The sequence below is a fragment of the Panthera tigris genome, chromosome B1 (assembly GCF_018350195.1).
Source record: "Panthera tigris isolate Pti1 chromosome B1, P.tigris_Pti1_mat1.1, whole genome shotgun sequence".
Taxonomy (NCBI): domain Eukaryota; kingdom Metazoa; phylum Chordata; class Mammalia; order Carnivora; family Felidae; genus Panthera; species Panthera tigris.
The window spans coordinates 163,812,523-163,827,242 of record NC_056663.1 but is presented as its reverse complement, the minus strand read 5'-3'; the positions used below and the strand labels follow the sequence as shown (position 1 = coordinate 163,827,242).

The window sequence follows — 14,720 nt, the reverse complement described above, 5'->3', positions numbered from 1 at the left end:
GCACCAAATTGAAATAACGTAACATCACTCTTAAGATGTTTTCTACCAAGAAACCACAGGTCCCTACATATGGCCCCTTCTAGTCTCTGCCAACTTTTCTTTTTTCCCCACGTTCTTCTTAGCTTCACCTGTCACATTAACAGGTGGAAGTTTTTAAAGTGGTCACTGGTAATGTACTTGGCCCTTGCATGAGATTGTGAAAGAGAAAATTTACCAACTCCATTTACCAACACGTAAAAGTCTTAGAATACCTCTTAGCTGGCTACTGTTTTTTGTCCCTGCTATTAATGTAAATGTGCAAATGTCTACAAGACTTATACTTCTGAAAGTGAACCAACCCACTTCTAAAAAATGTATAAATTCTATTTTAGATATCTTTCTAGAACACAGATCTTCTTGAGTCATGTCTTGCTAAAAATTCTTTCAAGAGAATTCCCTCTGCTCTTAAAATAAAGCTCCTTGACACTGACGTGACCTGACCTCTACTTTTATCTCTTAGGGTTCTCTTTCCTCCCTTCACCGCCCCTTCCATTCTGGCTAAAATACTCTTTTGTCAGTTCCTGGAACTCATCATATCCTCCCTCAATTCTGGGTCCAGTTTCCTAAGTCACAAACACTCTTTCCCTTCCCCCCACCTTCTGCCTGCATTACCCACCAGGTCTGTCTAGATGTCCCTAGAAAACACTGGTGACTAACTTGGATGTGTCTGGGCCATGTACTACCCCCCCACCCCCACACATACACACATTGCTCTCCGAGCATAATACTTACTCACATGCTACCACAACTGCCTAGTTGCTTGTCTGAATCCCCCACTAAGCTATAGGAAGGCAGGGTCTGTGTCTACTTTGTTCACTGTGTCATCCTTAGTGCTTAGTGCAGTGCCTGGTACTTACTTCTTGAACGTTGCTAACGTTTCCATAGACATTCTCAATGGATAAATATGGAAAACCATAAGGAAAATTACCAAGTACAGGAAATATGGATATAAAGAAATATGAACACAAAAGATAGGATAGATTTTAGAAATCAAGTGCAGATTTTCTTGTTTCATGCTGAAACGCAGCATATTGTTTGAACATTAGGAACCCATAAAAACTACACGGGAACTTCATATAAAAACTCTTAAAGAGAGAGAGAGAGAGAGCTTGATTGGTTGATTACTTACCCTCCAAACTTTGTATAAAGGGAGACCGTGTACATGCCTGGCTGACTGGAATCTCTTACCATAAAACCACCTTCTTTATCCTAAAATCCAAGTTAAGAAAATGTTTCCACTCTAATAGCAAGTATCAATGCCATAGAGAAGATTCAAGACACCAATCTTGTAATTTCATGTTTATTATCCTTTGCTTAGAAAATCTGCTTTGGAGAAGCACAACTTAAAAAAACAGGGTGTAACTACATGACTTTCCCCTTCACATTACTGGGCTATGAGATTAGTTGAAGAAGTACACTCACAATTCCCCCAATCACAAATCACCACACACAACAGCATGAGATATTTCAACAAGATATCTCAAAGTGTCCTTTCAGAACCGATACACAAGGTTTTGCAATTCCTAGAAGTGCTGGACATATGGGGAAACAGTTACTGAAAAACGTGTTTCTTAATAATTGGGTTTCATAGCATACACTTCTCATATTTGCTAGAAGCTTTGAATCCTGACTCAATATCATCTTCTATCCACACAGCATTTTTCCTGTAAATATCTCAGTGCTCTTTATAAGAACATTCTTTAAGATCCCTAATTCCCCAGGAAATTGCTGTTAAATATCACTGTTCACAAAAGGAGAGCTGCAAGCACAAGTAAATCAGGCAGAGAAAACCAAAAAGCAAAACAATACAGAATGACTAAAAAATAAGTTCTCAAGTTTTCAGCAAAACAGCAAGAAACAGAAGCTAGGAATGTCAAATACCTCTCCGCCGATAACCCCCCCAGTCTCTAGCTTTAAGATGAGAGTGTGTTTAATAGTCAAAAAACAGGCTCTGTGATATTAGCACAGAGCCTGCTTGGGATTCTCTCTCTCCTTTCTCTCTGCCCCTACCCCCGCATGCACACACGCTGTCTCTTTCTTTCAAAAATAAATAAAACTTTAAAAAAATGGAGAACCATTACAAAATAGAATAACTGGATCATAAATGTGGAGAATTGTACAGATCATCTTCTAATCCAACCTTCTTATCTTACAGATGTGCAAAACAGACTAGAGAAGTTACAGCTAGACTCAGGTCTCCTTACTTGGTCTACTGCAGTTCTCTCCATACTACATTTTACCCTTTTGTTTTATTGCTTTTTAAAGTGTAAGAATTTTAGCACACTTATTACTTACTATTATTTGGCTTATTTAGTTCTAAAGGCAACTAAATACTTAATCAAACTTCATTTATGGGGTGCCTGGGTGGCTCAGTCAGTTAAGCATCCGACTTCAGCTCAGGTCATGATCTCGCAGTTCAGGGGTTCCAGCCCCACATCAGGCTCTGTGCTGACAGCTCAGAGCCTGGAGCCTGCTTCAGATTCTGTGTCTCCCTCTCTCTCTGCCCTCCCCCCACCTCTCTCTCTCTCAAAAATAAACATTAAAAAAAATAAAAATAAATAAATAAAAACTTCATTTATAATAGGTATCGTGTAATACTGATATAAATTATTTTAAAACAAATAACTTCAAGCAAAAAGGAAAAACACATTTAAGTACTAAAATCAAGGTAGCAAATAATAAATTAGTGAGAAAGGAAGTAAAGAAAATGTTACCCATGTACTAGTTGTTACCTATTGGTATGGATTTAATTGTCTCCCACTCAAAAAAGATACGTTGGAGTCCTAACCATATTTAGAGATTTACAGAGGGAACTGAATTGAAATGAGATCAATAGACTGGGCCCTAATCCAATATGATGGAGTCCTTATATGAAAGAGAAATTTGGGGGGCACCTGGGTGGCTTAGTTGGTTATGTGTCTGACTTTGGCTCAGGTCATGATCTCATGGCTTATGAGTTTGAGCCCCACATCAGGCTCTGTGCTGACAGCTCAGAGCCTGGAGCCTGCTTCGAATTCTGTGTCTTCCTCTCTCTCTGCCTCTCTCCCACTCACTCTCTCTCTCTGTCAAAAATAGATAAATATTAAAAAAAAAAAAAAGGGGGGGAAATTTGGACACAGAGACGGATATGCGTGAAGGATGGAACAGGGGGAAAAAAAGGTGGAAGGCCTGAAACAGATCCCTCCCTCACAGCCCTCAGAAGGAGCCAACCCTGCTGGCCTCTGGATTCCAGACTTCCATCTAACCTCTAGAACCATGCAACAATGCATTTCTGTTGTTTAAACCACTCAGTCTGTGGTACCTTGTTTTGGTGGCCCCAAGAAACTAACAGTACACAAATACTCAATTTTAAATGATTAAAAAGGACCACTTACATCACAGTATTTTTTAGTCTTTAGAAACAGATACGTGAAATCACTTCTCAGAGATTTGTTACAATTAACTTGTACTGAAACCGAACTCACAAAACAAGTACAAAAACTTACTTCACTTCTAAGGAGTTGCTCTGCTTTGCTTCTATTCGTGTTTCTGCAATACCATCTGAACAGAAAAGAAAGTACATTTAAGGCCTCAGGTTTTTACAATTCTCTACGATTATTCTCTCTAGGCTTAACCAGGTAACACTGCTCATCAATAATAAATACAATAAGTGACAACAAGACATTACTCATAATCTCAATGATATAGACAATCACTAATAACATTTGGGTATATATACCTTCAGACTTTCCCTACTCATGTTATTATGACGATATGTACATATGCCAACACTCATATTTTGTTATTAAAGTGGGATCAAGCTATACTTGCTATATCATAACCAGAACTTTTTATATAATAGTGTATGGACAGACATCTTTGCAAAGCAATATAGTTCTAGGCATCGTGGTATGGCTATGCCGTAATTTATTTAAACCATTCTTCGTTATTTAACATAAAAATCATTTCCAATTTTTCTGTAATAATAACAAGAATGAATTTTACTCCACAGATTCAAACATGCAGGAAACATCATCCTACTTTCACTACTGTATTTAATTCAAATTAAAACTTACCCCAAGCCCCTATCCCACCAATAGGCAGTAGATTTCATTGCAAGTCATAATGGAGGCTCTCCCACTGAATTTCACAAAGGCCCCAAGTGTCAAAAGAAAGACAGCAAAACAGAAGAATAGGCCTCCTGAGTTTTCTAGACTTACTAGTTGTAGCACAGCCCCACACCCTGGCGGTCACCTGAGTCTCTGCCGTAGGAATACTGCTATTGACAAGCAGCGACACCAGCCCTCCCACCAGGTTCTGTCACCACTCTGTGCAACAACCCCAAACCCCTGAAGATCAGTGCCCCTTCTTAACCCCTGGGAAATCTTTCCCAAGGAAAGATGGAAACTGCCATCTCCCACCTCATCCTCTGAGATACTCTCTCCTCTCCCTGCTTCCCCCCAGCCCAATCTCTCCATGAGAGAGGCCAAAGAACATGAACTCAGGCCATTCCTTTGGCGTTTGTTTTTAAACTTTTGTTGTTTGTTTTGATCTGTTTGTTTTAGATGCCCTTCAGTGAGCAGAGAACCCTCCACCACAGTCTTATTTCCTGAGGCTTCTAATGTTATGAAACCAGACAGGCCCCTCTGGACATCTGGATTTTCTACCACTGGTTCAGCTTGATTATAAAAGAACCAGCACCTGCTTTTGACGCAGGAAGTACCCTGAGACAAGTGAACATAAAGGGAAAAATACAGAGACCAAAATATAATATAAGATCCTTTTTTTGGTCTGGATGCTTTTATGCACTCGTAGCAGCCTAACTACAATCTCTGTACAAGCTGATGGCTCTTATTTTATTTGGAGCCTGGGGTGATTAACCAGAATTACGGGCATTAAGATCTCATTGCCGTGGACCCCATTTTATGAACTGAGACCAAGTTTAACGAAATTGCAGTTGTAATCAATCAACTTCCGTAAAGCAATAGAGAGATACAATAAATGAGGAGAACACAATGGATTCTGTCCCTGAGCTTTTCCACTGATATAAGAAACATTCATCAGAATGCCAAAAAAGCCAAAAATTAATTAAGGAAAGGCAACTGGAGTTCTCATGGCATATATTATAAACGAGCAGAACCTGAAAGATTGGAAAAAAATTTTCTTTGTAAATAACAAAGATTCAAACCCACATCTTCACAGCAGGAGTAAGCAATGGAGAGTTAGTCTCACATTCAGATGCAAGAAAACAGTTAAGGCTAACTTGTGGCTCTCAGGAGGAAACAGAGAAAGAAAGAGTCCTTTCTTCATCTAGTACATTCAACTCCTGGGAAGGGAAAAAGGAAATAAGAAAGAAAAGGAATCCATGGTACAAAGGGCAGGCAGGCTTTTTGAAATCCTGCCCTAAGCAGTGCTTTTTCTGGCATTTGCGGATTCCCCAGAAAGGACATTTCTCCTCCCTAGGATGTAAACTCAGACCTTTAAGAATATGTTGAAGGAAGGAAAGGAGGAAGGAGTGAGGAACAAACTGATGAATCAATTAGTGGTATTTCCCAATGGCCCATTGTAGCTTCTCTCTCTCTTCTATGATGCTTATCACCAGGCGAGACAGGAAGGCCACGGATGGCTCTGCTGAACTCATCCTGGCAAGAGGAACTCTGCACATGGGTAAACATGAAGGAGCAAAAGGGCTGGTGCTGGCCCACGTACATCTGTCCTAGCCGGTCACACAAATGTCTCTGTTAAAGGGAGGCGCCTGGTTGGCTCCGCTGGTTAAGCATCCAACTCTTGATTTCAGCTCAGGTCAAGATCTCAACGGTTTGTGAGATGGAGCCCCGTGTCAGCATGGAGCCTTCTCGGGCTTCTCTCTCTCCGTCTCTCTCTGCTGCTCTCCCACTTGTGGTTTCTCTCTCTCTCCCTCTCTCTCTCAAAAAGTAAATAAACAAACTTAACAAAAAGAAAAAAGACAACCAGTGTAAATGATGGAAAACCAGAAACAAACCAACCAGCTATGATTCTTTGCTGGTTCTGTAATTTGACCCTTTTCCCCTGAGCCACCCACTCAAAGCCTTTTATCCTAGACTTTGCCCTATTCTAAGGGCCCTTTCATTTCTATCACCTTCTTCCTTTAACATCCTTCCACCAAGAACTTGTCATAACCATCACCATGAACCCACTTTCTTTCCTGCAGCAGCTCCTTTGACTCTCTCCTCTTCAAACTGTTACCTGGATGTGGAGGTCAGAACTAGGTTCTGCTGGCCCTGGGAGCCTCGGGCCTGGCAATCCTGAGTCCAGCCCCATGGACTGTCTGTTGCCTGGGACTCCTGGGCCCCAAAAAACAGCAGGAGAACTCTTGATTCAAGAGCTGGCAAAAGGCTTTTTTAAACCCTGGGAACATTTGAGATGTGTTACAGCATGGGCTGTAGCAGAGAACAACACAAATCTTGGCGTGGGAAAACAGAGGGAGAAGAGGGGGGATCTCTGATTGTCTACACTGAAAACAGGTTTTGTTCTTGTTGAGCGAGGCATGGCACATGCCATGTGGAATCCTTGACCCAGGGCTGAGGGGATTCCCATACCAGAGACCGTACATGACAAATTCATTTAGTCACACAGAGTAGGAGGAGAGTCCCTTAGAAGAGAGGGCATTTCCAAACTAAGATAAATCCAAAAAATTCATGGCAATGAATCACAACCTTCATAAAATCCTGATTTGTAATCCCAAGAATCAGGGGAGTTCTCACAATTAGACAAGGACTATCTGGCTTCCAAGCATAACCCTCTTCAAATCATCAGTTATGTCTCAGTCAGATCACTTTATTCATTTTTCTAAATATAATTTATTGTCAACTATATACAGTGTGCTCTTGGTTTTGGGGGTAGATTCCTGTGGTCCATCGCTTACATATCACACCCAGTGCCCTCCTCAATGCCCATCACCCACTTTCCCCTCTCCCCTGCCCTCCCCATCAACCCTCAGTTTGTTCTCTGTATTTAAGAGTCTCTTTTGGTTTGCCTCCCTCCCTCTCTGCTTGTAGCTATTTTTTCCCTTTCCCTTCCCCCTTGGTCTTCTGTTAAGTTTCTCGAGTTCCACATATGAGGGAAAACATATGATATCTTTCGCTGACTGTCAGTCAGATCACTTTACAGTAGGGTCCAAGGGTGCCTGGGTGGCTCAGTCGATTAAGCAGCCAACTATTGATTTCGGCTCAAGTCATGATCTCACGATTGGTGGGATGAGGTCCTGCATTGGGCTCTGCACTGTTGGCGCAGAGCCTGCTTGGAATTCTCTAGGATTCTCCCTCTCTCTCTGCCCCTCCCCCACTTGTGCACATGCTCTATCAAAATAAATAAATAAACTTTAAAAAAAAGAAAAAGAAAATAAGGTCCAAGTTTTCACTGTTTAGTACCTTCCCTAATTCTAAAGATTTTGGTATTTTTTCCTAGAATTTATTTAAGAACAGAAACACTATTTATTTTACATATTTTTTATACCTTATCTACTTCTAAAACAACTTTGGGGGATCACACCACCGAGGGCTATTAATCCTTTTCTAGATTTTAAGGTACATCCACCTTACGGGCTCTGGTACGGACAGAGGAGACAGCTTTTTGTTGGTGGTGGTGATGGTGGTGTTTTTAAGTAAGTGAATGAAGCATCAGAATGACCCCCTCAGAATGACGACAGAAGAGTATCTGGTATATATGAGCTTCTCATTAAAACCTGGCCACGCACTGCTAGTGGGCTTATAAATAGTGTGCCCATTGCCTTCTCTGGAAAGCAATTTGACAGCATGCATTAGGAGTCCTAACAAGTTCATCACTACCCTTTAGACCAGTACGTAAATTTTTAGAGACCTCGCTGAAGACAATAAGCAAAAAGAGGTTATCCCAGTTAACGTTACAGAGCAAAGATGCTACACAGCACAGTGCCTTACAAATAAGGCAATGGTTATATAAAATATCACACATCTATGTGGCATGTGCCTCGTTGTATGCGCTAAGGCCTAGCACAGTGCCTCATACATGCTAGGATCTCAGTAAATATCTGATGAATTTGTGACTGAATGAAACATAATGCAGTTATGAAAATGTTTTTGAAGAATACCTAATGGCATGAGGAAAATTCAATTCATAATATACTGTGAAGTGGAACAAAAAGGATACAAAACATACACAGCATGATTCTGCTCCTTAAATAATAGTTAAAAAAAAAAAAAACTGAACGGAAATATGCTAATGTTAACACGGGCCAACTCTAGTTGATTTATGAGTAATTTTTATTAACATTTTTCGTTATTTTAAACATATTGCTCTCATATTGCTATGATCATATTGCTATCATAGCAAGAGAAAAGAAACAAACATGTTTTTTTTTTTTTTAAGGCCACTCTTGGAAACTGTATTCTGATTTCCTGAATGAATGAACAATGATCTGTATTTCAAAGTCAGCTAAGCTGTGATTTGTTTAAAATAAATTCAATTATATTCGCCCGTGTAACTGCATTCATACATAGTACCTTCAGGTAAAGCCTATTTAGAGAAACTAATTCTCACAACATCCACTCTGTACAACTGACTTCAGGAAAGATATCTATTCATCTCCAAAGTGCCTTACATAACTAGGAAAATGAAAACATTTTCTGGTTCTCCACATTCACAAAAAAACCATTTACTTACTCATATTGGTCTAAGTTGTTCGATTTCTTTCCCGTTACATAATTACTTGGGATGTATCCTTCACTCCTGGAAGGAAGGAAAATACTTTTAAGTAAACTGAAATTATTTTACTGAGAAGTTATTAAAAGAAAGATTATTGCCTTTATGAAATCATGAAAGCATTATATTGCCTAAAGCTTCAAGAAAAACTAGCTAACCCCCAATAATTCAATATACCTATAGCATTTGATGCTTTACAAAGTACTTCCTCGTTTGGCCTTCCCTAAAATTGTGAGGTAGGCAGGCACTACTGTACCCACTTCCTGGTGAGGAAAATGAAGCTTAGAAAGATTAAGGGATTTTCTTCAGGTCCCAAAGCTAGTCAGTAACAGGGTCAGAACTTAAAATCTGAGCTTGTGACTAGGTTCAGAGCCCTTCCTAACATTTCACGATGCTTCCCTTGAATTCTTGGGATGTTTTAAAGAAATCTCTATTTCAGAAAAGTTAAAATGTTGGATAAAAACACCCATCTTGTCAATAGTCCCAAACATCTGCGGAGAGCATTGTTTCACAGTAGTCCCTGACCTCTGTATCAACATCACCTGGGCCACTTGTTACAAAGGCAAATTCTTGGGTCATACCCCAAGGGAACTGAATGAGAAGGCCTATGTGAGGCCAAGGAAATTTCAGTTTTACTCCTCATAACTCTTACACATTACAGCTGAAGAAGACCTCATACCTGAAATCTGTTAGAGAAAATCTCAAATGCTCACGAAGAGGTAACTATGTGAGATGATGGGTCTTCTAATTTGATTGTGGAAATCACTTCACAATGCATACATATATTACAACATTGTGTTGTACACCTTAAATATATGTAATTTTCACTTATCAATCATACTTCAATAAAACTGGGAAAATTTTTTTAATTTAAAAAATTTAATTAAAAAAATTTTTAGCCAAAAAAACCCACTCATAATAGGTACACTCTTGGTAGGAGCCCAGATTATCAGTGTAAGATAAAAGGCATACATGTATACAATTTTAAAAATTGAGTAAAACCCTAGTAATCTTAAATTTGAATTCAGGGACGCCTGGGTGGCTCGGTCAGTTAAGCGTCCGACTTCGGCTCAGGTCATGATCTCATGGTCCGTGAGTTCGAGCCCTGCGACGGACTCTGTGCTGACAGCTCAGAGCCCGGAGCCTGTTTCAGATTCTATGTCTCCCTCTCTCTCTGCCCCTTCCCTGTTCATGCTCTGTCTCTCAATAAATAAACGTTAAAAAAAAATTTTTTTTTAATTTGAATTTGAACTATTAGTAAGAACTCATAATACACATACACACACACACACACACACGTAGCTCTGTTGCACTGAAAAGGCCTAGAAACAATGACAATCAAGTAGTAATTAGAATCCTAGCACTCTGATTATTGTCCAAAGATTAACTCACTAAGAGGCAGCATTCCTCAGGAAAATGGCAAATTGCAGGTTTGGCCAGGAAAAATACAAGATGAACTTGAGCTGTTTTATTTTACCCAGAAGGCAAGGAATCTAAGAAAGATTAAAGTGATCCCAACCAGGAGCACCTGGGTGACTCAGTCGGTTGAGCGTCTGACTTCGGCTCAGGTCATGATCTCACAGTTCAGTAGTTTGAGCCCCATGTCGGGCTCTGTGCTGACAGCTCAGAGCCTGGAGCCTGCTTAGGATTCTGTGTCTCCCTCTCTCTCTGCCCCTCCCCTGCTCTCTCTCTCTCAAATATAAAATAAAACATTAAAAAAATTGTTTTAAGTGATCCCAACCCAAAACAGCTACCACTCACCTATGATGGGACAATTCAAGCAAAAAGAATAATGACTGCAATGGTTGCAATATGCATCCATAATAATACTTAAAAAAAATAATTGGGTACCATTGTTATCACTAGAGGAAGCTCAGTTATCAACGCACTAAAATTGGTAAAAGGAAAGAATCAAACATTTCTCTTGCCTTTGCTGCACAAACTAAATGAACTGGCTGATGAGGCAGTTCTTCTTTAGAGAATTAATAAATGTAGATGGAATGACAGAGTCAGAAAATTATCATTTTACAATCCCTAATGAAATAATGGATCTAAGCAGTAATCACTAATGAATGCCAAATCATTAGGTGCAATCGTGATGAGTTTTTTCATCACCTGAACCACTGAGTAATCTTCACATCATTAGAAGTGGGACAACCAGATATCAACTTCTAATGTGATCAAGCCTCTAGATTACAATTTGCAGGAAATACAGGACACAGAGACATATTAGATGACGCCATGTGAAAGCATTTAGTTTAATCTAGATTGTGGCTCATTTCATAGGGTAAATGACCTGGTTTCATCAATAAATCAAAAAAAAAAAAAAAAAAAAAAGGATGGGGGCTGTTGTAGAACAAAAGAGAGACCTATCAGCCCAAATGCAGTATGTGGACCTTGTTTTAGTCTTACTTAAACTGTATAAATACATATTAGAGCTACTCAGGGAAAAATGGAATTACATAATTGGTACTATCCTTAGACCTTGATCAGAGAGGTCCCTGTCGTGGTCTCACACTTCTAAGAGCATGCTAAAGTCCATGCTCCCTCAGTCCTCCTCTAGACCATCATCTGGGTAACTAGGACCCCCAAACTCTCTGTCCATTGCTAAGGCCAACACAGACCTTTCACCTTGCAGACTCTGAAAAGTAAATTATGCTAGTTATGTGCAACTCCTTCAGCCCAGGTCCAAGGGTGGCCAAGTTGGGGAGTGGCTCTTCTAAACTATGTGGACAGAGCTTAGACGTATGGCTGGGAGATCCATATGGTACACGTGAGACAGAACCGAGGTAGAAGGGAAGAGGAAAGGAAGGTACCCCAGGGAGTCAGCCCTCCATGCACTGTCACCTTCTGGCATGGGACTCTTAATTCAAACCTTGCCTCCTTGTCATTTTGAAGGTACGTTTGTCAGGTTAGAGGATAAATGATATTTTATTGACCAGTCTGTCGGCTTGACTTATAACTTCAAAATACTTAGATACATGATATGTGGGCTTTCATTTGTACTCTTCTTTCAGTCCTGAAAATGCTAAGGGAAAGTCTACAGATGGTATTTTTTATTTATTTATTTATTTTTTAATTTTTTTTTTAACGTTTATTTATTTTTGAGACAGAGAGAGACAGAGTATGAACGGGGGAGGGGCAGAGAGAGAGGGAGACACAGAACCGGAAGCAGGCTCCAGGCTCTGAGCCATCAGCCCAGAGCCCGACGCGGGGCTCGAACTCACGGACCGCGAGATCATGACCTGAGCTGAAGTCGGATGCTCAACTGACTGAGCCACCCAGGCGCCCCTACAGATGGTATTTTTTTAAATTATCATTAAGTATGATAACAACATGGTAGTTGTTCAAAAACATCTTTAGCAGTTAGACTTAGGGGTGAAATTGACAAAATGATTTGAATTTACTTTTAAATACTCTAGAAAAAAACAACCAGGAAGATTGGTAAATCAGTCCACAGGTGAAGTGAGGAATAGAGAACTGGAATTGAGAATGGGGCAAGGAGGTGAGAAAGTAGATTTGGAGGGAGGGTATGCTCTGTCCAGAGCAAAAAGTCCTCCTCTTTTTATCCACAAGGACTCAGAATATAAACAGGATTATATTTCAGAGGCAAGCAAAGGATAGAGTTTCCTTAATGAAGCCTAAAGGATGCTCATCCTCTACATTTATCCAGATCTATTCATTACTTACCAATAATAAAGTTGAAAGGACAGTTCCTTTAAATCCAAAATTATCTTGTATAAATAATGCTTGTTTTTAAATTTCTTGCATATGTGTGTATACATGTATTTTATACATACACACATGCATGCACGCACAAGCACACACACACATTCTCCCTCTTAGAAAAATGTAAGATTACTTACGTCAGGGGAGAAAAGCCTAAAATATCATTCCCCCAAGATCAAAGTTATCTAATTAAACACATAATGAATGAGAAAGAGACCAATGTGATGCATTCTAATTTCTGGAAAGAAGTGGTTGATCCATTTACATTTATTGAGTCATTACTGAGACTACATTTTGTTACTGCAAAGTAACGATGTGTACTTCCATTACTTGCTGGCTGAACCAGTCTCATTACATGATTGTTACAGACAATTCTCTTCTTGCTCAGCACTTCACCCCCACCCCGACCCCCCGCTTTGTGTGCCATACACAGAGAGGAAGAACTTACCCGTATTTATCTCTTGCTCTCCACCAATGAACATCATTCTTTTCTAATATAATATACTCTTGGCCTCTCTCTAATCTGAGATCATGTGCTTCTGTCGCTTGGAAATCATACATGGCTACAACGATTTCTTCACTATTATCTTCTTCCTCAGGTGGAATTGGTGGGGGAGGCCTTCGCTAAGAAGAGGAGACAACATCTGAAAATTTAGTCATTCTGCTTGAAACTGGGTACGAAATCAAACACTAAGTGATCCACACAGCACCAGAGGATAAAGCAGAAACCTCAAGTCTACATAATACAACCCGGGGAACCTTCCCATGAATTTAATGATGTTGATGCTACTAGACCTCTCATGAGTTTCAGAATATAGGACACAAGCAAAACCCCTCTGTAAACATCAAACAGCCTCTGCTCGGTGTCAAGGCTGGCCTTCCAGGGAGAGCTAAGGATAATATGGGAGTAGAAACCAAAGGACTAACGGTGGACCCACCATTCAAATGGCCTGCAATGGGGAAAAGGCACACTAGGGAGCGAGTCTTTTACCAGGTATCCTCTCAGTCAGAGGAATTTGCACTTCTTCGTCCCTACTATGTGCAAGGCACGCACTTAGTACCTAACAGACTTTTTCTCCTTTATTCTTAATACTGATCCCATGAAATAAGAGTATAAAATTCCCATTTTACAACTGAGGGAACTTGGTTTAAGGAATCCACCCAAAGTCACTCGTACCAGATTCACATTGGATCAGGTACCGTCTGGGTCCAAAGTACCCCGTATGGGGTTTTCCACCTCACCCACTCTTCAAAAGCATATCATTAAATCACCTCACCCACTCCTCAAAAGCATATCATTAAATCACCTCACCCACTCTTCAAAAGCATATCATTAAATCACTGAAGTCACTTCCTCGGCATAGTACTGTGGTCTTAAGACTGAAATAGTCCTTTAACGTCCCACAGCCCTTATACAAATCTTGAGGCCAAAATAAAAGCAAAATGCCACATGAGGAAGGGTCCCCGATGATAATATCTGATATAATTAAATTAATGTTATTTGACACCAAAAAAATTCAAAAATCCATAGTATATCTGTTTGCGATATGATACTGGGTGGCGGGGGGGGGAGGGGGCAGAGGGGCAGAATCACGTGAATGAATATAAACTTACTTAACAAACTGCAAATGCTTCCAAAAGGCAAAGTCCACCTACCTTCTTTGTTTCTGGTGCTGGAGGTAGTGCTTTTTTTATACCTGCAAATGACAACAACAAAAATAGGTCCAAATGCCATTTACCAACGATTGATAGTTTTAACAAAAAGTGAAGATGAACAGAGACCAGAAATCTACCTGGACTCTCTCACTCTGGTGCATGCGGCTTGTATCACTATTTCCAAAAAGACCTTAAAATGTTATCAGAGCTGGTTTGTTTTTTTGCCTTCCTGAACAGACTACATACATGCCGTAGGGATCGGGGCCATGACTTATTCTTTGTAAACAAGTAAAAATATGACAAGTTAAGAAGCTTCTGCTCAGCAAGGGAGACCATCAACAGAATGAAAGACGGCCTACAGAAGGGGAGACAATGTTTGCAAACCACATATCAGATAAAGGGTTAATATCTAAAATATACAAGGAGCTCCTAGAACTCCATAGCGAAAAAATTCAATTAAAGACGCTACAAAGGACCTGAATAAACATTTGTCTAAAGAAGACATACAGAAGACATACAGGCCAACAGGTACATCTCACATCTGTTAGAATGACTATTATCAAAAACACAAGAGAGAACAAATGCTGGTGAGGGTGTAG

At 40.0% G+C, this 14,720-nt stretch overlaps 1 protein-coding gene across 3 annotated transcripts in view; it reads right to left on the bottom strand.

Moving 5' to 3' along the window:
- The window catches only part of TEC (tec protein tyrosine kinase), a 124,648-nt gene that overhangs the window by 16,266 nt on the left and 93,662 nt on the right, over positions 1-14,720 (bottom strand). For all 3 annotated transcript variants that reach the window (XM_042984578.1, XM_042984577.1, XM_007075904.3), the window contains 5 exons: positions 14,122-14,162; positions 12,914-13,089; positions 8,698-8,763; positions 3,525-3,579; positions 1,169-1,248 (listed from right to left, as the gene is read on the bottom strand). In XM_042984578.1, the coding sequence (XP_042840512.1) occupies positions 1,169-1,248; positions 3,525-3,579; positions 8,698-8,763; positions 12,914-13,089; positions 14,122-14,162 (418 nt within the window). The remainder of the gene's footprint in view (positions 1-1,168; positions 1,249-3,524; positions 3,580-8,697; positions 8,764-12,913; positions 13,090-14,121; positions 14,163-14,720) is intronic.